We start from the raw sequence: 23,113 nt of genomic DNA, 5'->3' as shown, positions 1-23,113 counted from the left end.
AACTGCTTTTTGCATTCCCACGGCCCAATATCAATGGATAGTACTCCCATTTGGGCTCAAAACTGCCCCATCTGTCTTTCAAAAGGCCATGACTAGGATATTCGAGCCTATATTCCACAGTGCTCTCATCTATATAGATGATATCCTTCTCTTCTCCAAAGATGTTATGGCCCATAAGGAACTTCTCTCTACTTTCCAACACTTAGTAGATTCCTATGGGATTATGCTATCAGAAAAAAAGAGCTCATTAGCCCAAACTGATATCGACTTCCTTGGAATGAAGTTTAAGGATGGAAAATACCAACCAAGACCTCACATTGCAGAAGAATTACTGAAGTTCCCTGATAAGGACTTGACAGTAAAACAAATACAATAATTCCTTAGTATTATCAATTACATCAGGAAGTTTATTCCCCTTGTGGCCACCTACACCAGCCAGCTATAAAAAATGTTTAGGAAGACTGCTCCACCTTGGAAGAAGGAACAAACAGATGCAGTCAATCTGAGTCTGCCACCTCTAAAGATTCCCAACATAGGACATTGGATCCTTCAGACTAATGCTAGTGACACCCACTGGGGTGCAGTCCTCATCAAAAAGATACAACGAGAAAAGCATATCTGCGGACATGCTAGTGGAGAGTTTCCAGAGCCTCAGAAACATTATCATTTAGTCTACAAAGAAATATTAGCTGTCAAAAATGGGATAGAGAAATTCAAATTCCATCTCATTGGTCACCATTTTACTGTGGTTATGGACAGCTCATCCTTCCCAAAGGTTCTAGACTTCAAAAATAAGTCTCTTCCTGAACTGCAATTACTGAGGCTAAAGGACTAGTTCGCCAAATATAAATTCACAGTCCAACACATCAAAGGGATGCACAACCTGATTCCTGACCTACTATCCAGACCCAAGGACCTTCACCTCATAAGGTCTTGGTCTACACTCCCTCTGATCCTCATGGCATCATCTTCTTCTCCACATGCTCCTAGTTTCCATGTCCCCTCCTCGGACAGATTCCCTCCAAGATGCTCACCTAACCAACCCATCACAAAGATAGCTCAGTTTCCAAAAGACCATCTGTTCCATTATCTGAGCGCCAGAAATACCCTAAGGGGATTGCTCCCATCCTTATCCATCTTTATCCCTGAAAACCCCTTCCTCGCCTGTTTCACCATTCATCCTGATAGGGATCTCATTCTAGAAGAACTATGGTTCCTTTGGTGCATGGTTACTCTATATTCTACAGGGATAGAATTCCCGCTTATGGCCCTGTACCAGCATACTATGGAAAACACAAACAAGACTCTCCTGTTTAGATTCCTGGAATGGTTCAAGCCCATCTTAGCATGGTGATACAGCCTGAAGCGTCTCATGGACACACATGGGATTGAAGACAGGCCCATCAGGACACAGCCCAACATCAGAACCATGTTCATCATGCACAGGCCTTTCTCAAGAAGGCCCGATGGACTTCTCTGGACTCAAAACATTGAATATGAATAGAGAACCTATGACAGGTCCATTACAGAAAAAGACACCATGGGACCACTACGGAAGCAACTGGCAGAGCATTGAAATCAATGGCTATCAACCTCTGACACTTGCTCACGTGAATTATACATCCCTTGGACTCATCCGGTCTCTCACTGATGAAATAGATTGGACCCATCCTATCTGGCAAGATTCCCAGGACCCAATGGATAATTAAATCTAAGTAGCCATTGAGAGTGCTGACCCACCATCACCTGTACATCGACAGTGGCCAAAGGACTTTTTTGGGATAAGTGATTCAGATGACTCAGACTATGACACTCTCAACCTGTCAACAACCCTGTGATAAAAGCTAAAGTTTGTCAGTCAGAAATGTAATAAGTGCTTTTACTTTATTGAGTAGTGTGCTTGTGTCGATAGCCAGTTTCTAACCGGTTGCCTGTAATCCTAAGAGCCTCCAAGTCTGTATAAGGAGTTGCTCTCTTCAGTTGTATCTAGACTTCAGCCTCCTCTGAAATAATATTTTGAGTTTTATTTCATATGGCTTTCTAAACTCTTTCCTTTTCTCTTTGAACACCTTTGAACGTGTATCATACTCTTATAATTAGAGATACGTATGCTCTACACTTGCCTCTCTGAGAGGATCCTGTGTATCAGAAATATCTTTGTTATGATATTAGGTGCGATGGTCCCGTTATCATATGTATAATGTACAAAAGGGCACAGCCAGAGAGTACCTATGGAGAGGGAATAGGCATAGCATGAGTACATTATATGTATGGTAAAGGCTCCCGGCTTATCTTGGTATCCTTTTCAGTTCAACTGGTATCAGAGCCTCGTAAAGGTCTGTGCGATCCCAGGTTCGACTCTCACCCCTGCGTAAAAAATAGCTCTACGCTAAGAGTGGGCCTGGCGAACCCAGAGTCTGTGTATGTGGAGTCGTGGTGTGTTTGGGCCCGTGGACGGGACTTAAGAGGATTTCGGTGCCTTAACTGGACAAGATATGCTTTCCTTATTTTCTGATGATTTCGAGAGCAAGCTCATAAATGGGAAGAGGCTTCTTCTACTTGGTTTTCTCATGGATACCAATCCATGGGCTATTATTTGGATAGTCTCTTATGAGGACTTACTGAGGTTTGCAAGAAGCTTTCTTCGTCTTCTTGGTAAGCTTCCTCCAGTTTTTATCAGACAAGGGATGGTCATATTCATTTTTCCAGTAGTTATCGCAACAGTCACAGTCTTCATCACACATTCCAGATCCTGGGAGATCCCAGGGACAGTGACCATCTATCTTCTGAGGATAGATATAGTGATTATCAGGGGTTACTGCTCCGATAAGAAAATCTTCTTGCTCCTTTTCCAATGGCTGGACCATCATAGTCTAGAATACAGGTAAAGATCCTGTAGAATGCCGAGGTGATTGGAAGGAAGTCTGTACTGTGCCATCAGGATTTCTTCTAAAAGAAGATTCTGTAATCTGGATTGGTTGAGAGGTCGAATAAAGCCTTTCATAATTAGTTAAGGGGTGCAGTCCTCATCGAAGAGATACAAGGAGAAAAGCATATCTACGGAAATGCTAGTGGAGAGTTTCCAGAGCCTCAGAAACATTATCATTCGGTCTACAAAGAAATATTAGCTGTCAAAAATGGGATAAAGAAATTCGAATTCCATCTCATTGGTCACCATTTTACTGTGGTTATGGACAGCTCATCCTTCCCAAAGGTTCTAGACTTCAAAAATAAGTCTCTTCCTGAACCGCAATTACTGAGGCTAAAGGACTGGTTCACCAAATATAAATTCACAGTCCAACACATCAAAGGGAAGCACAACCTGATTCCTAACCTACTATCCAGACCCAAGGACCTTCACCTCATAAGATCTTGGTCTACACTCCCTCTGATCCTCATGGCATCATCTTCTTCTCCACATACTCCTAGTTTCCTTATCCCTCTTCGGACAGTTTCCCTCCAGGATGCTCACCTAACCAACCCATCACAAGGATAGCTCAGTTCGCAAAAGACCATCTGTTCCATTATCTGAGCGCTAGAAACACCCTAAGGGGATTGCTCCCATCCTCATCCATCTTTATGCCTGACAACCCCTTCCTCACCTGTTTCACCATTCATCCTGATAGGGATCTCATCCTAGAAGAACTATGGTTCCTCTGATGCATGGTTACTCTGTATTCTACAAGAATAGAATTCCCGCTTATGGCCCTGTACCAGCATACTATGGAAAACACAAACAGGACTCTCCTGTTTAGATTCCTGGAATGGTTCAAGCCCATCTTAGCATGGCGATACAGCCTGAAGTGTCTCATGGACACATATAGGATTGAAGACAGGCCCATTAGGATACAGCCCAACATCAGAACTATGTTCATCATGCACAGGCCTTTCTCAAGAAGGCCCGATGGACTTTTCTGGACTCAAAACATTGAATATGAATGGAGAACCTATGATGGGTCCATTACAAAAAAAGACACCATGGGACCACTACGGAAGCAACTGGCAGAGCATCTCTGCGAAATCAATGGCTATCAACCTCTGACACTTCCTCACGTGAACTGTACGTCCCTTGGACCCACCCGGTCTCTCACTGATGAAATAGACTGGACCTATCCTATCTGGCAAGATTTCCAGGACCCAATGGACAATGAAATCCAAGCAGCCATTGAGACTGCTGACCCACCATCACCTGTACATCGACAGTGGCCAAAGGACTTTTTTGGAATAAGTGATTCAGATGACTCAGACTATGACACTCTCAACCTGTCAACAACCCCATGATAAAAGCTAAAGTTTGTCGATCAGAAATATAATAAGTGCTTTTACTTTATTGAGTAGTGTGCTTGTGTCGGTGGCCAGTTTCTAACTGGTTCCCTGTAATCCTAAGAGCCTCCAAGTCTATATAAGGAGTTGCTCTCTTTAGTTGTATCTAGACTTCAGCCTCCTCTGAAATAATATTTTGAGTTTTATTTCATATGGCTTTCTAAATTCTTTCCCTTTCTCTCCGAACACCTTTGAACGTGTATTATACTCTTATAATCAGAGATACGTATGCTCTACACTTGCCTCTCTGAGAGGATCTTGTGTATCAGAAATATCTTTGTTATGATATTAGGTGCGACGGTCCCATTATCATATGTATAATGTACAAAAAGGCACAGCCAGAGAGTACCTATGGAGAGAGAATAGGCATAGCATGAGTACATTATATGTATGGTAAGGGCTCCCGGCTTGTCTTGGTATCAGAGCCTGATTATGCTTGTATTATACATACTTCATTGGTAAGTAGGAGAGAAAACTCTCAACCCTTGATACCCCGCTTAACTATTGTTTCCCTGTTTTCTACCATCTTCTTTCATCTATTAGTATATCGGCTGGAAACTAGTAACTGCTTGAATCCTTCCTAGAAGGTAGAGTGACCTCTAGGCACAACGCCACATACCAAGCATGGCTTGTCAAATACCTAATCCTGCTATTGAAACTCCTCTTCAGTCCCCTTCTCCTTCTGAAATTGTTAATCTCACCTCTTCTCTCTCATTCTCTTCACCCCTGAGAAGAACATTGTCTTAGTTGCTCAAGCTCACTTCTAGGCAGTTGCCTAGGTATTTGGACAATCGTTGGGGTAGTCTCAGTGTCTGCTAATACGAGCAAAGCATTATTTGATACAGATGGCTGAGACAGATCTACTGCATGATCTTGCAGTCTGTAGATGATCTGATGGTGTAACGTAGCCATCATAGAGGATGTGATTTGTGCTGCACCAGTAAGTTGAACTTGGACTTTTAGGGGATGCTAAGATGCAGATCTCTAAGTGAGAGATTATAATTTGGGAAGAACGTTAGTACCACACTTCCAGCATGTAAGGTGGTGAGACATGTCCCAATCATAGTTGAACTGAAAAGGATATCCTTTTCAGTTCAACTGGTATCAGAGCCTCATAACGGTTTGTGCGGTCCTGGGTTTGAGTCTCGCCCCTGTGTAAAAAATAGCTCTGCGCTAAGAGTGGGCCTAGCGAACCCAGAGTATGCGCAAGTGGAGTCGTGGTGGGTTTGGGCCCGTGGACGGAACTTAAGAGGATTTTGGTGCCTTGACTGGACAGGATACCACCTCAGCTGATTCCTAGATGGAGACATGAGAGATTTTCTCATATTCACTTTGGAGCTGTAAGAGTTTATAGGGCTGTTTGATTTTGATATGATCAAATCCAAAAAAAATGATTTTTTTTAAAATTTTTTTAAAATTTAACTCAAAATTAAACTGATTGATTTTTATTAATTAAATTTTAATTTATTTTATTTAAAAATTTAATCAGATCAATTCTGAATCACCTAAACCGGGTCTAATAGAGTAAGTTGGTGAAAAGTCCTAAAAGAAATTGACATTTTTTTCTCTTTTAATGTTACTTTTTTTTTTTATAAAAAAATTTGCTTAGTCTCTAGGAATTAAAAGCATATCATTAATTTAGTAGATGTCAAATTCAAGTTTTTACTTTTTTAATATTTTATTTAAAAAAAAATCTACTTCCTTATAGACAGGGATTTAAGTTAGGTTTTTTTAAGAAAATTTTTTTTTAAGGAATGCAAAATTTACAAACAAAATTTAGAATGATTTAAAAATCAAACACTACAAATGATAGAACTAGAAATGGCAATGGATAAAATAGTCATAAAAATTATCCTACTCGAAATTGAATACTCTCAAACTTAATTAAAATTTATATTCAACTATTAAATGTGACCCAAATTTGATTATTATTATTATTAAAAAAAATAAAATCAGTTTAATTTTGTATATTGTAATTGATAATATACATAAATTTTTTATTAATAATTTATATTCTTAAAAAATCTAATAAGAATATAAACTATTTAAATTTTATATATTAAAATATAACATATAAAAATTCATAAATATTATTATAAAAAAATATATATCTTATATTTAACTAATTATTTATATAAATGGGTGCAGATAATAGATACTTCATATGCAAAATAATCATAACAATCTTAAGAGGATATTTATTTGTATATAATTCATACACACGTACACTCTACACGAGGCTTCAACTATGGGCAAACCACAACAACTCCAAAAATGGTTTCAAGGCATACTTTTTTTTTTTTTTTCCTTTCTTTGAGGTAGAATACACACATATTTAAGTTAAAAATAAGAATAGATCATTATTAAAATAAAAGTAATTTTAATAAATTTTTTATTTATATATATATATATATATATATATATATTATATACAGTCGATGTAGAATTTCAAAGATCACTTTAGTCTGACTAAATTTTAAGTAGCAGCAGGAATGGAATAATCATTGAACTGCTTATTCACTATCGTTAACAAGGAAAGGCTAACTCCCGCTTCTATCGATTCAATGATTCAATAAAAGAGGGCCGTGAATTAAGTTAATGATCCCATTTCTTGATTTGATATTGTTAAAGACAGGGATGGATAAGCCCTTAAAGCAGCAGAGAAGACACAGAGAAACAGGACCAGTGACCATCAAAGCTTCTGAGTAAAAGGGGACCAATTTTTAAACAAATAATCAGTACAACCAGCCAGCAAAAATAAATGTCAACAAATTATAAACACACAAATCAAGTGTTGTAAGCATGAATATATATATATATATATATATATATATATATATATATATATATATCTGTGAATCATGATCACCAGAGAAAAAAAAAAAAGGGGAAGAGGCGGGGGGGAAGATGTGGGAAAGGAATTTGAAGACCAGTTAAGCCACAGGTAATCAGGTATATGTGTGCCTAATACGTGTGGGCACTGTAACCTTTCATCCAGCCAATCACATCAAACCATTTTTATATAAAGCTCAATAAATTACAAGCATTTGAGCCGTAGAAAAAGTCCGCGAATTCCCCACGCTTTAGCCCATTACTTCATTTCTCGTTATAAGCTTCATCTGGCTAAGCCATCATTTTGTCATATGTGAACAAAATCCCACTCAATTCTATATTTCTGATTAAAAAAAAAAAAAAAGAAAACAACGGATGATCCATTTACTTATTACATAATCTTTTTCTTATTGGCATATATTTTCTATATGGCCGATCCTCATGATAGTGCGCCGTCCGGAGAACAAGTCCCAGCTAACCCTTTTCTGCTGCCAGAGGACCAATCGCCGCGCCTCACGTCATCGAATCCGTCACCTAGAACCATTCGATCTCCGGGTGGGTATTCCAGTTATCCATCTAGCGGAAGGCATCCGAGTTATAGGGGAATTCGAAGCCGAAGCGGCAAATGGGTGTCGGAGATCCGGGAGCCACGTAAAACTACACGTATATGGCTGGGTACGTACCCTACTCCTGAAATGGCAGCAGCCGCCTACGACGTCGCAGCTCTCGCCCTCAAAGGCCCTGATACGCCCTTGAACTTCCCCGAATCTATTATATCTTACCCAATACCAACATCCATGTCAGCCAGCGACATACGGGCCGCGGCAGCTAGTGCAGCAGCGGCCAGGCAGCCCAAGATAGAAACCGGTTCAATCCTGGATGAGGGTCGGGCTGCCGCGGAAGGCACGTCTAGCAGTACAAGCCGCGTTGAGTCAGGCCAAGAGTTTATTGACGAGGAAATGTTTCTAAACTTGCCAAATTTGCTGGTGGACATGGCAGGAGCAATGATGGTGAGCCCGCCAAGGATAAACACGCCATCGTCGGATGATTCGCCAGGGGATTCGGATGCAGAAGGCCTATGGTCCTACCAGTAAATGAACCCCTTTTCTCCAGTTATAATAGTGATTTAAATGGTAATGTAAGAAGTTGTTCTTATTCAAAGCTTGGTTTTGCTTAGATTCTAGCTACCTAGTATTGAAGGGCGTGCATCACTATCAGTCTATAGGAAGGTAGCATAAAAGCTGCTAGGTGATTTTGCTGCTTCTTGTTGTTAATTAGCTGTATCTTTCGTGCTTGTTTTGGGTTAAAGACTAGGAAACTTTCCTGTGTCATCTCGATGAGATGAGTCTGATATTTTATAGTACGGAGGGTCTCTCATCCCCACAATTGTTTCACTTTTTTCCCTGTTTTGGGTCTCGAAACATGGTCAGAAATTTATTGATAAACATGGCTATTCATATGTTTAGATCACCTATATTTCTTCAACTAGTGTTTTAGCTTTTTCTCTGCTCCGGATTTGGAGTTTTGGGCAATGGATTTTTACCGTTTTAACTTCGGTTCACATGAAGCTTGTACAAAACCAGTGACAACCAGATACAGGTGCAAATAGTGCTAGAAACATGTTGATGCCTGTGGTTCAATTATCATTACCGGCAAAATAATGATAATAATACAACACACTGTAGCTGCAGGTGGGGATTGAGATGGATCAATACATGTTCTACATACAACAAGTTGTGCCCTTGGGATCTCTTCTTAGGTTTTAACATAATGCCAGTACGTAGTCTGTGACTGAAGCAGACTGCAGACACTGGTTTTGATTCTTGCCGATACTCGCCCGGAACTGTGAGCATGCAATGATGCAATGATGCGCATATAATAGAGAGAGAATTCGCTTCTTCAACACATATTTGTCCTTCTGCAGTCCCACACTCACAAGCATCTTCCCTATCTCCAAAATAAAGGGTAATGTTTGTGGCAAAAGATATTTGTGGTTGTTGAAGTTTCTGCCATGTTTAACCAAAATGAATACCATTCCCTCAAGAAGGAGATATTAGTAAAGGTAAGCCATTGTTTTAAAAAAAGGACAAAAACTGATTGCTTTTCTTGCTGTGTTCTGGGCCTTCTGGCCTTGTAAAGTTCATGTCTAATGGGTCCCATTCCTGCAATCTCTAGCTCATAATTACATATGAAATCTCAAAATGTGAACTGCTACAACAAGCAGGTACATGGCACTTTGCCCTAACAATTTGAATGGGAAATCAATGACCCGACGAAGTTTGTGTTTGTGCCATGCCTTATTTGATCTTATAGTTATGATTTCTAACTCGCTATCTCACAACTTGCTCTAGCTGATTCAGCTCACCAAATGCCAGATCAGATATTGCTCGTAAATTTACATAAGCGGATTGAGTTAATTATATGTCTCGGAAAGTTTCAGAAAACTGGCGGCAAAATTAAAGAAAAACTCGCTAAGGGAGTATATTACTGCTCAATGACTTTTAAAAAATTGAAAATTACGGGGAGCAAAGTTCATTTGAGGGCCAAGTATTGAAATTTTACAAGAGATTAAAGAAACTGAAATTTCTACATTCTAATCCTGACCATCAAATTCCGCAGTCACAGCTAGTCATGCTTTGCGAAATAAGAGATGGTCCTACATTGTTATGATTATTGTAATTACAATGTGGACTGCCATTGCTAGCTTCTTTGGATTGGCAAATCTTTACTTGATACACTCATGAATGCAAAACCATTTTTTTATATATATATTTAAATAAGTAGAATAATGATGGTAATTAGCTAAGTGTTTGTTGTTCGCTTGCTTTGCAGTATTATGCTTACTGATAGAAACAATTTTTGAAATAATGATTGTAGTTTTTGAGTTTTAAAGAACTGAACTTGGAGAACATTTTGTATTTAACAGTCAGGTCCCTCTACAAGAATGCCAAAGAGAGGGAAACAACACTAATCCTGCAAATTTGAAAACGAAAAAGGAAGTTAATTTGATTAATCTAGTGGGAGTCGGCAATGAAATTAGTCGCAAATGTTTGATGACTAATTTGCTACTTTTGTTGACAGCTGAACAAAAGTAGGCTTAGTCTTGTGGAAATTCAAGTTGTACAATTGAAATCTTATACTTACTATCCAAAGAGGAATTACCGACATTTTTCTTTTACGAATTACAATCTATTTCAGATGATATCTCCGACTATATAACGACAATTGTCATAATTTCCTTAATAGATTTGCTGAAATAACACAGTAGAAAATCTAACCCTCAATCTGTGGTATTTGACGAAGGACAAAGCAATATGTAGGAGCCGACGTACAAGGTTGAATGGTTAACAAAATCTGCTGTCCAACTGGCCTGAGTTGACAAACTAATAAGACTATCAAGCCAATAGCGCACTATTGTATTTGTTTCCTAAAAAGTCTAGTCGATTCGATGTTAATATCTTCATGGGTCGACATATTTATTGTACATAATCTACATGTGAAAGTTCATTTGAGGCATCATTTTACATTTAATTTTGAAGGCTGGGATGTTGAAGAATAGACCTACAGCCCCATTCCAACAGCTTTGTGGTTCTGACTCATTTCAATGCATCGAAACTTCATTCCACACTGCTTCTCGTACTTTCTACTGCCAATTTGCAATGTGAACAATGGTCAAATTGAAGTCACCACTTGTAGGTCTCATGCATGCATGGAAATGCAGGTCAAAGGTAAATCTGACTTTGCCACTCTCATAAATATCTCCCAAGATTTAGCTAACAAGCAAATTACACCTTCCATAAAAAAAAAAAAAAAAAAAGCAAATTACACCTTTGCGCGTTGGATGTTGATTTTATCAAAAAAAAAATTACTTTAGATAATTTAATTTAAAATTAAATATATTTTTATTTAAAATTCAAAATTTAATTTAAAAGATGATATTAGTAGATAAAAAAGATAATCATTGAAAGTATTTTATCTCTTAGTGGATTAATCGGACATAAACAAATATCCAAAAATAAATTTTAATTTTTTATGCTTGAAATACCTATGCCATATTTTTTAATTTTTTTCATTTGATTCATTTCTCTCTTTCTTATTTTCTCTGTCTCTCTCCTCCCTCTCTCTAGGCAAAAGGGTAAGAATTATATACCAAGTGAGAGAAAGAACGAGGGAGAGAGAGAAAAAAATGAATCAAATAAAAAAAATTAAAAAATGTGACATGACAAGCAATTTAAGTTAAAAAGTTAAAATATATAAATTAATTTTTGAACTCTGGATAAAAATTCAACTTTGAAAGTTGTAATTAAATTGTAAGAATTAAAATTTTTTGATATAATCAACAATTAATATAGGGGTTTAAATTTATTTGATCAAATAAACTCAAGAATTAACTTTTTTTTTTTTTAAGAAACAAGTTTAGAAAATTAAAATTTCCATACAATTTATGGAAATAGTTAATTCATTTCTTAAGTAGGTGGAAAATGATAGGATCTAGAGTACCCTGTAGGAATGGTAGCTTAAAAAGGACAAAAAGAACAAATCCGATTCACATATTGTTTAACTGCTAAGAGGAAAAACAATTGGCGAAAACAAAAGAATGGGTCAATTTCCATAAAGTGAAATGATTGTGATTCGTTTCCAAAACAAGACGATCCAAGTGGAAGATTATGAAAAGAGAAAAAAAGGAAGATGGTCCACTCGACAGTCAATTGATTATTCACTAAGTTATATTATGAACCTTCGGATTATGAGTAGGGGCGCAGCACCGCCACCAACTCCATAGCAACAGAGGCTCATTGGCTTATCAAATGGATAGTTTCGCTTCACTTGGTTCAACTACTGTTCTGAATGCGGCTACGAGAATAGTTACACAAATTTCGGAATCATGCTAACAAAATACACTGCAAGAGGCCGGGCCTTTATTCAGTGCAGGCATTATTATACAGTTTTGTTAATCTTGCAATCTGCTTTTTGCGTAGGACCAGACCAAAGTCATCCTTTGCTTCAGCGTCAGCTTTTCACTTCGACATGACAAGGGACTCATACCGAAGAAATTAAATGCAGTCCCATTCCATTTTCTCAAAAATCCAATCAATTGTTTTCCTCCAAGTTGGTTTGTGGGTATGTACACAGTTTCTCCAAAATTCAATCAACTGATTTCCTGCAAAACTTTTATAAATAAAAACTTCGTTTGACTGGTGAATTGTTACAATTTTAGTTTGTTTTCGTCTCTGTCTAATGAGCATATTCCATCTAAAACAAGAGGTGAAATGGGTTTTTATTTTTTTTTATTTAAAATGGTTTTACTTTGATTTAAAAAAAAAAAAACCTAATTTTATATATTTTGTAATTTTACTCAATATTTAGTATCTTTTATTTAGAAGTTGATAAATAGTATTAATTAAATTTCCTATACAAATATTATTTACTGATAATATATATTAAAATATAATTTATAAAATCACATACAAAAAGGAAAACTTTCTTCTATTCCAATCTATGTTATAAACAAAAATAATAATAATTGAACGGAGATTCTCTATTTCAGAGTTAAGAAATACTAATAATCTTATTGAAAGATTATAATAAAATTTATAAATCACCCAATAAGAAATATACTATGATAAAATTCGATACTCAACCGAGTCAATCCATGTTAATAATAAATGACTTTTTTTATGCCTTCAGTTGAAAGCAAAAGGTCCACATTAAATTCTCTAAAGTATAAAAATTCATATCAAAATATTTATCCTACATTTAAAGGGTTTCCAAAACCGAAGCTGTATTTAATTTGTAATTATCGAGTGTTTGAACTAGTGTAGGCTCAAAGCTTGAGGTTAGTCATACTCTAGGCACGAGAACTACCTAGATATTGCAACCATGACCTGATGAATTGATGGATGGTAAAAGAAGCTGTGTGAATTAGGGATAGCAAAGATGAAAATTATTCTATTTGAACTCAAATGTGATTGATATTATCAAAATTTAAAAATATCACAAACGCGATTATAATTATCTGATAAATATTAAATTCGTTTAATTTTATATATTTTAATTATAATCTATATAAAAAATAATTTTTATTAATAATTTATATTTTAAAAATTTAATAATTTTATAAAATATTTTAATTTTATTTTATATAAAATAAAATATATAAAAATTTATAAATATTATTATAAAAAACATATATTTCATATTTAATTATATATATATATATATATATATATATATATATATATATATATATATATATATATATATATATATATATATATATATATATATATATATATATATATATATATAAACGAGTTCGAGTAATAGATACCTAATATGTAAAATTTAAACTCGACCAGAACTCGTCACGGGTATTAAATTTTAAACCTGAACTCATTCCAAACTTGATTATATACTACTCAAACCTATCCTATTACAGTTCAATTAGATCGGGTATCCACAAAACTCTGACTCATTGCCATTCCTAGTGTGAATATCCACAATCACAAACATATATAGGGAGAGGTTGGTTTTTTTTTTTTTTTAAATGTAATAGATTTTGATAGAGATTCAAACTTGAAACTTCACAGTTCTGGAGAAAGCTTCATTATTATTAAGCTAAAACTTATTAGTATACTAGAGAAACTTTTTAGCAACTCAAAGGTTAAATTAGAATTATGAAATTCAATATGTATGTAGGTTAAGTTTGGTAGAATGCAATGTAATATAATATAATTAATTTTGTAATATAATCAAAATTATAATGTAATATAATTTAATTGTCATTACATTTCTTTATTTGGTTGTAAAATAAAAATATAATTAGTGTAATGTAATGAAAATTTTTATTTTAATAATTAATTTATTTATAATATTAATAATAAGTGGTAATGGTTGTAGTGATTAATAGTTGAGTGACAGTAGTGGCTAAGTGGTGGTAGTGGTGGTGACAAGGTGAAATAGTGGTAATAGTAGTTGTCAGATGGTGATAGAGGCGACAATAACTAAATAGTGATAACGGTGATCAAATGATAGTAGTAGCCATGGTGGTAACAAGATAGTGGCAGTGGTGGTGGTGGTGGTGATAGAGTAGGAGTAGTTGTAGCAATAACAGTAGTGGTTGAGTAGTAGTGACAGTGATAATATTGACAATAAATAAAAAAAATCAAAACAAATAATTATGATTATATTTATTTTTAAATGTAATAACCATTATGTTTTTTTAAGTATAATTAATTATGTTACATAATTATCATTTTAATATGTTAATTTTTTTTAGTAAATAACGTAATCAAATATGTAATATAATCGCGATTACATTATAATAGCCAGTACCGATGTCTCACAAAGCTGGAATCGCTAAAGCTAGGGTGAAAAAGTGACTTGAGGTACCGAAGGTGATAAGCATAAGACCTTGATGACAAATAGAGATTGGACCACTGAGCTAGTGTGCGAATCTACTGAAGATATGGATCGCCATATTAGGAGTTCTGGTAATAAGATCCTTTATAAAACTTATTTCTAATGTCCCTTAGAAATTTAAAGAACCTCAAAATGAGGGCAATGAAGCTATAACAATATTCAGATTCAGAGACTTCCCCCAGAGACCATTGATTTTCAACCCCTTCTACAATGTTGCATGTAAGTATTTATAGGAAACGGGGTCTTAAGATGGAGGGTCAGGATTTGAGTAGAAAAAGATGAAGAGTCTAAATTTAAAAGGACATAATCCAACGTCTTGAAATTAAAGAAAATCAAAATTTAGGGTTGGGATTTAGTTCATAATTTCTATCCTTTCTCCTCTAATCCAATAATTAGGGGTTTTTTCTTATAGAATGGATCCAAAGACTGGGAATCAAAAGTGTTGTATTAGTTATTTACTTTTAATCTAAAGGTCCCAAACCCCTCCTTATAAGTGAGATCAACGATGTGGACTAAGGCATACTGGGATGCTTTAACTGCCTTAGATCTAATGGTTAGGGTTCATTCTTTCAAATGGAATAGATGGTGGAAATTAGATTATATCCCAAATGCTTTAACCAACTCAGATCTGATGGTGGGGGGAATTAATCTTGTGGATCAAGGGTCATGACTGAGAATAACTTTTGAACTCCCACTTCCCCAAACTTTCCCATCTCTATTGGCCACTTCTTGGTCTATCCGATCTTTGATTATGATTGGCAGCTCAGAGACCTCCTATTCCTATCTCTTTGACCAATTCTTTCCGTGTCATATCTCTTCTTGCTTCCTGATCTCTTTCCTATCTCTTCTCCGCATCTGGCCTATGTCGATGAACCTCAAATAATGGCGAAGCATTAAATTCTCCACTTACCAATGAGCCGCTTTAAGTTCTGCAAGTATTTAATGCCAAGGCCTATATATGTGAGAGAGGGAACCCTGTCATTCTCACATTCCACTTTTCCTTCTCTGGTAAATTTTTGATGTGCTTTCTTTCTAGGCCTTATTTTCCTGATGCAGATTCTCATCATGACAACCGCCTTGATCTTTTTTTGGTAGCCTTCTTTGCTTATCACCTGGAAATGGATGATACCGATGATCAGAGAATTATGAGAATGTCATCTAATGATGGCGAGGGAACTGGACTAAACGGCTGACTAGGGTCCAAAATGACTACTGTTCTGGCCTTTGATCGGCCTATCGGTCCAAGCCAAAGGTCGATCTCGAGCAAGGGGACTGCTAATTTCAATCTTGATATCGGTGACTGCCTCTTGAAGTTCATTTGGCTCTTAACCATCTCGGGAGTCCCGATTATAGCTCAGTTCTGGTCGATGACATCGATGATGACACTGAGCTTTTCGTATTTTTTACCATAGTTGATGAGAGCCACCCTCCCGATCTCCCTTTATTTCATGAACGACATCATGAGATTGGAAGGCGTCCGAACTGTGGAAGCAAGACGGGTATAATGTAAAGTAGGTAAGACCATCTGTAATTACTGATCAGGCTAAAAAGATCGCCCAAGTAATGTAATCTAATCTTTTGGAAATGAAATAGACTTTTACTTAAGATTAATTTTATTTTACTTGTTATGCTTTTATTTTATTTTATTTTTATTATTTGCATTGCATTGGTCATCTTTTCGATCTCTTTTAACTAATAACCTTGTCCAATTTGATCCCTAATCGAACCTTTATTCAATCAATCTCTACCGTCTAAACCCAATTGCTATCCGATCTATAGTCAATCCCCATAACCAACCTCACTTATCTGATCTCCTCCACCCTTTCTAGAATTTTCTCTCAATGCAGAATTGAAATTACTGGATTTTCCACTTACCGATGTGTTACCTAGAGCCTTGTGAGCATTTAATGCTCGAATGAGTATAAATAGGAGAGGGGGGGGGGGTGTAGTCAGTTGCACACTTTGCTTTCTTAATTTCTCCAAGCAACTCAAAGCTCTCTCTCGATTTCTAGCTTTTTCCGGCACCGATTTACAACCTGGTAAGAGTTTAATCTTTTTATGGTTAAATTTAATTTTATTTCTGGAAAATGAGCGGTACCGAATGTCAGAGAGTTGCAAGCCCTCCTTCTATTCACTTTTCGTGGTCCTTTGAAGAAGGTGATGCGACTGGGCTACTTGGGGGATCTGAACCGAGTACAGCTATCATTCCGATCATTAATCAGCCTGCCGAACCAAAGCAAGTACAAGCTCCGACCATGAGGAAAGAGAATCTACTAGTGGACGAGCCCCCATCGGTCCTTGAGGTAGCTGATCTCCAATGCATTAGCCAAGAATACAATCTCCCGCTTGACTCTTTCGAGCTTATTAGATGTCATGGGAATCTTCGAGCCGATCACTTCTTTGATAAAACAGATCTAATCATGGTGTATGAAGAACAACTGAAGGCCAGGCGACGGTTCCCCTTGGATCAATTTTATAGAGACATTTTGAAATATCACTGAGTCTATGTAGCTCAAGTGCATCCAACTCTTGGTGAACTCTGGTAGCCTTCAGAGGTCTCTACCGAGCTAAGGGACTTGAGCTCACAGTGAAGGTTTTCGCTGAACTACACAAGCTTGCTCGACAAAAAGATGATAAGTACTAATTTTTTAAGCAAAGTCGAACTGTGGGCTCTTTACTGATCTCCCTTCCTCACTAAAGAATTGAAAATATCAGTTCTTTATCCTTAGGAGTAAGGATCCTGAGGGTTTCGTGGGCGTTCCGTGTAGTTGGAATTATTTGATCTGCAAACCAGAAAAGAAGATCACTCTGAACGAGGTTGAGGATGCCATGGTGAAGGAATTGAAAAACCAAGCGATCACTCACTGATATTCATGTTCGGATGTGATTATGGTTGAACTGAAATAGTGGATGATGAGCATGATCGCTCACGAAAATATCAAACCACAACTCTCTAACCTCAGCCTTAGGACTGGTAAAACTTGAATCTTAAGTCTTCTAGTCTTAGCGAACTCACTAACTTATTTTATGTACAGGTATGGCGGGAGGCGAAACCACGAAGGAAAGTCATAAGCGGAAGAGGGAGCTTGCCCGAAAAGTGTTAGAGATGAAGGAAGCCGCTGCCGCTGCCGTTATCGCTGCCCAAGCACAGAGACGGGCTTTGGTGAAAGTGTCGAGCTCTCCCTTCTGACCTCAAGAACAGTCAGCCTCGGAGGTAGAAGTCATCACTTCGGAGCCTCCCACTCGACCAGTTGAACCTCCTCTTCCACCTTTGGTATCTTCGGGTGCATAGGGCGGTTTTTCTGGGCCAGTTGTCCCAGTCGCCCGATCGCTCTCCCGAGGTACTCAGGTTCTACTTCAATCATTGGAGAGGAATCGCTCATTTTGGGGAAATCCCGATTTGGCGAAAGTCTTGGACGCTTCGATCTATAGTCCCTAAGATAGGACTCGGATGGCCTAGGAGAGCATCAAAGATCTTCTGACTCAGACAATGAGCTTGGGCTTGGAGGCGGTCACGAACCAATAGATGATCCGAGAAAAGGATCATCTCTTAAGGAGGGAGATCCTCAAGGTGGTTCTGGATGCAGCGGCTGCAAAGTCCCAACTTTCAATTGCTGATGATCGGATCACTGACTTAGAGGGCCTGGTGAGATCTTATGAGGAGAGAACGGCTTAGCTGGAGAGGGAACTTAAAGATGCCCAGGCTTGCCGAGCTGTTAATCTAGCTCAATTCTCTAGAGAGATAAGGGCCAAGGAGAACGAAGCTCTGGTGAAGGAAGCCGGTGCTTATGTGAATGCCCATAGCGATCTCCGAGCTGAGCTAGTGAAGCGCTACCCTGAAGAATACTTTACCTGATTAGAAAAGCTCGCCTCAGGTGTTGAGGCCGAGATTGAAGAGGAACAAGAGAGGGAGGAGGGAGAGAATGCTGAAAATGTACCTGAAGAGCAAGGAAGAGCCTCCTGCTGAATGACTTTGTACTTTCCATCTTTTGAAATGAATTAAGTTCTTTTATGATTAATTCTTGATGAGATCGGAAAATATTAAACCAAGTTTGCGTGAGTACTGAATAGTGTTGACCCCATAAGCTCAAAGGAGCATAGATTTTGATGATACAAAAACTCAACTAGAATCAAACTAACATTGTTTTTAAGTGTTGTGTATCTCAAAGAAAAAGGACAAAAGGATTTCATGATGGATTCGTGCTTCTGAAGAAAAGATGACATTCTAAGGATAACACAGGACGAATCAAAGGAGATAAAAGAAGAAAAGGTTACCTTCCAAGGCTGCATTGAAAATCAGAATTGAAGGTACATATAGTATTAGAATTAGTTTTATCTTTTAGGATTACTTGTGAAAAGAATTGAGGAGTAAAAGTCAATGATGCTTATTTTCAATCCCTCAAAAGATTTTTCTTTTAAATATCATTATTGGCAAAAAAAAAAAATGTTTGACTATGATTTGGTGTAAAGTTTTATAGTTTTGAAAGTTATGCAGAAAAGTTTTCCTGGTATGCTAACTGGTTTGCTACTTATTTTAGTATGCTAACTGGTTTGCTACTTATTTTAGTATGCTAACTGGTTTGCTATTTTCTCAAGTATGCTAACTGTCTCAACTCTGCACAACATCGCAGAAAACGATAAAATAACGGCTATTTTCTTGAAATTCGTATCTGTAACGTTCAAATGAGTTCTGCAACGGTAAAAAATGTTCCAAAGCTATAAATACACCTTCCTTTGGCCATTTTGCACTTAATGAAAGTCTCTCCACTGTTCAAAATCATAAAAGCTTTCATTCAAAGTGCTCAAAGTGATTTATTGCTCATCATTGGCTTATTTACTCAACTCTTCTTTATAGATTCTGTTGTATTGAGTGAGAGTGAGTTTTAAACACATTATTATCATTTGTGAGAGGTCATTCAAGCACCTATTGAAGCTTGGTTGTGATAAAGTGTTTGGGATAACACTTGGTAGAAGTGTGAAGCTACTTGTAAAAGCTTTGGTGAGAAGATTTGTAAAGGGCTTTTGTCTCTTGCCTTTAAAAGAGAAGAATAGTGAAGTGAAGACTCAAAGTGGGATCTTTGAGAGAGTGGATGTAGGCTAGTTGAAGCCGAACCACTATAAAAATTTCAGTGTTCATTTTCTCAACCCTTGCTCTTTACATTTATGCAATTTAACTTTATGATTGATATGATTTTGCTGTTATGAAAGTTGATATCATTTGCTGTTGATCTTGCTGCAATCTGAGAAAATCAGTTTACTGCTAAATCTGCTGATATCTGATTTAATCTGCTTGTTGTTTGATCTCGCCGCTAGTATATTTGGTATCTCGCTTCCGTTGTCGTGTTAAAAACTTATCCAGATTACTGATATCTCTGCTGAATGCTGATATAATTTGTTAGATCAGTATACTGATTGCATATAGGCTAACCTTGAATTAAATTGTCAATAGAGTTGTATTGTTCATATTTTATGTTAGTCAATTGAGTTGAACCTAGCTGCAATTTTCAAAGGTTTTGAGCAAGAACCGAAAATTGTTTTTAAAAGTCCAATTCACCCCCCTCTTGGACATATTTTGGGACATCAATTTGGTATCAGAGCTTGTCTCTCTTGCTTGAGGATTAAACCCCTTAGAGTGATCCACACACATGGCTAGTTCATCTAGAAATTCTGCTGGTATACCTGCCCCCTTAGCTGAAGGTTATTCCATCACTAGACCACCACTTTTTAATGGCACAAATTATTCTTTTTGGAAAACTAGAATGAGAAACTTTATACAATCTGTTGACATTGATGCTTGGAGGATAATTAAAGATGGTCCTTATATTCCTTATAAAACCAGTGAAGGAACTGTACAAATTCCTAAAGCTGAAGTTGAATTTGATGATAATGATTGGAAGAAAATTTCTACAAATGCCAAGGCTATTAACATTCTTCATTGTGCTATTGATATTAATGAGTATAATTGTATTTCAGGATGTCAAACTGCAAAAGAAATTTGGGACAAACTAGAAGTCACATATGAAGGAACTGATGTGGTAAAAGAGTCAAAGGCAAACCTCCTCATCCGTGATTATGAGTTGTTTGAGATGAAACCTGGTGAAACTATTGCTGAAATGAGTACCAGATTTACAGATCTTGTCAATCTACTTAAAGCTCTTGGAAAGAGATTTGAGGAACAAGAGCTTGTAAAGAAAATTCTGAGGTCTCTTCCAAATACATGGGAAGCAAAAACTACTGTTATTCAAGACACCAAGGATTTCAGAAAATACACCTATGATGAGCTAATTGGTTCTCTCATTGCACATGAGATGATTTATAAGAAAGACGAGAATGAAAGTGATCAAAAGAAAAAGAAAGGGATAGCTTTCATAGCCAAAAAAGTAGATGAGAAAAAGAAAAATGTTGCTCTTAAAGCTAGTTCAAGTGATGATTCAAGTGCTTCAAGTGATGATGATGAAGATATGGCTATGATAGTCAAAAGATTCAAAAGAGCATTTAGAAAAGGTGGAAGCAAATACAAGAAGTTCACAAAGAAATATGCTCCAAAGACTCCAAATCATTCAAGTGAAATAGTTTGTTATGAGTGTAACAAACCAGGCCACATTAAGCCAAAGTGTCCTACATTGAAGAAGAAAAACAAGTTTAGAAAGGATAAAAGTAAAAAGGCAATGGCGGCAACATGGAGTGATAGTGACTCTTCATCAAATGATGAAACAAGTGACAAAGAGGCTGCAAATACTTGCATGATGGCAATTGAAGAAAAAGGTGAAAGCTCACACATCGACGATAGTGAAAATGAGGTAAATTTTGAACTTTCTAATGTTGATGAATTAGAACTCGCATTTGTGAAGACATATGATAAATATAGAACTTTTAAAAAGAAATGCAAAATTTTGGTTCATGAAAATAGTGCTTTAAAATCAGAAAATATTTCCTTGAGTATGGCTTCAAAGGAAAATGAATTTTACAAATCTCAAATGAAATTATTTAAGGAAGTTAATGATGAGCTTCAAAGATCAAAAGAAGTGTGTGAACAACTTCTTGAGAAAAACAGAATTCTTGAGGAAAAAGTTGAATCTTTGACAAGAGATTTAACTAAATTTACAAAAGGAAAAGAAACACTTGATATACTTCTTGGGAATCAAAGACCCACAAATGAAAAATCTGGAATTGGTTATGATGGATTTATGAAGTATGGAAAATACAAACAATTTTTTGTTAAAGCTACATCCTTTTCTCAACCAAGTATTACATGCTTTTATTGCAATCATAAAGGTCATATGATTAATGCTTGTCCTATTAGGAAAGGAACCTTTAAGGCAAAGAAAGTATGGGTGCCTAAAGGAACCCTACCTAATGTTACTAACATTCAAGGACCCAAAGTTGCTTGGGTACCTAAGAACAGTTAACTGATTTCAGGTCTGCCTAAGGAGTATGCTGGAAACAGAACATTGGTACATTGATAGTGGCTGCTCTAGGCACATGACAGGAAATAAAGATTCTAAATTCAAAGAATTCGAATAATGATGAGCTTGAATCAAAAGAACAAGTGGAGGATGATCAAAATGACAAAGAAGAAGAACTCCCTTGCTCCACAAATGTTGAAATTCAAGATGACTCCCAACCAAATGTGGAAGAACTACAAATTGAGGAACCTCAACATCAAGATATTCCACAAGAATGGAGGTACCATAGAAATCATTCCAAAGATGACATTCTTGATAGTCCATCACAAAGAATGATGACAAGAGCTCAACTTAGAAGATATTTTGCAAATGAAAGATGGAATTTTTATAAATCAGTCCAAGTATATAAAGGATATGCTAAAGAAGTTCAAAATGGAGGATATGAAGAGTATTGGAACTCCCATGAGCTCAACAATTAAATTGGAGAAAGATGAAAAAGGTAAAGAGGTAGATAACAAATTTTATAGAGGTATGATTGGTTCTTTACTCTACTTGATAGCATCTAGACCAGATATTCATTTTAGTGTATGTTTATGTGCAAGATTTCAATCATGTCCAAAAGAATCTCATCTTATAGCTGTTAAAAGAATTTTTAAATACCTCATTGGCACTCACAATATTGGCTTATGGTATCCAAAATGTGAATCATTTGATCTTATTGGTTATAGTGATTCAGATTTTGCTGGTAGTAGACTGGACAGAAAAAGCACTTCTGGAACTTGTCAATTTTTAGGTCATGCATTAGTTTCATGGCACAGTAAAAAGCAAACCTCTGTTGCACTTTCTACTGCAGAAGCTGAATATATTGCAGCTGGAAGTTGTGTTGCACAGATTTTGTGGATGAAACAACAGCCTGAAGACTTTGAAATTAAATTTGATCACATTCCCATAAGATGTGACAATACTAGTGCTATAAACCTATCAAAAAATCCTGTTCAACACTCTAGAAGCAAGCATATTGAAATTAGACATCATTTTATTAGGGATCATGTTCAAAATGGTGACATTCAAATCGAATTTGTCCCTTCTGAAAAACAGCTTGCTGACATTTTCACAAAGCCACTTAGTGA

At 36.5% G+C, this 23,113-nt stretch overlaps 1 protein-coding gene across 1 annotated transcript; it reads left to right on the top strand.

The window, feature by feature from the left end:
- The first annotated feature begins 7,388 nt into the window (after positions 1-7,388).
- On the top strand, positions 7,389-8,600 carry LOC110672801 (ethylene-responsive transcription factor ERF027-like). Its single transcript, XM_021835688.2, has one exon. The coding sequence runs from the start codon at positions 7,584-7,586 to the stop codon at positions 8,247-8,249; it is 666 nt and encodes a 221-aa protein (XP_021691380.2). The 5' UTR covers positions 7,389-7,583; the 3' UTR covers positions 8,250-8,600.
- Positions 8,601-23,113: the final 14,513 nt, after the last annotated feature.

The sequence above is a fragment of the Hevea brasiliensis genome, chromosome 13 (genome assembly GCF_030052815.1).
Source record: "Hevea brasiliensis isolate MT/VB/25A 57/8 chromosome 13, ASM3005281v1, whole genome shotgun sequence".
Taxonomy (NCBI): Eukaryota; Viridiplantae; Streptophyta; class Magnoliopsida; order Malpighiales; family Euphorbiaceae; genus Hevea; species Hevea brasiliensis.
This window is presented reverse-complemented; position numbering and strand designations above follow the sequence as displayed.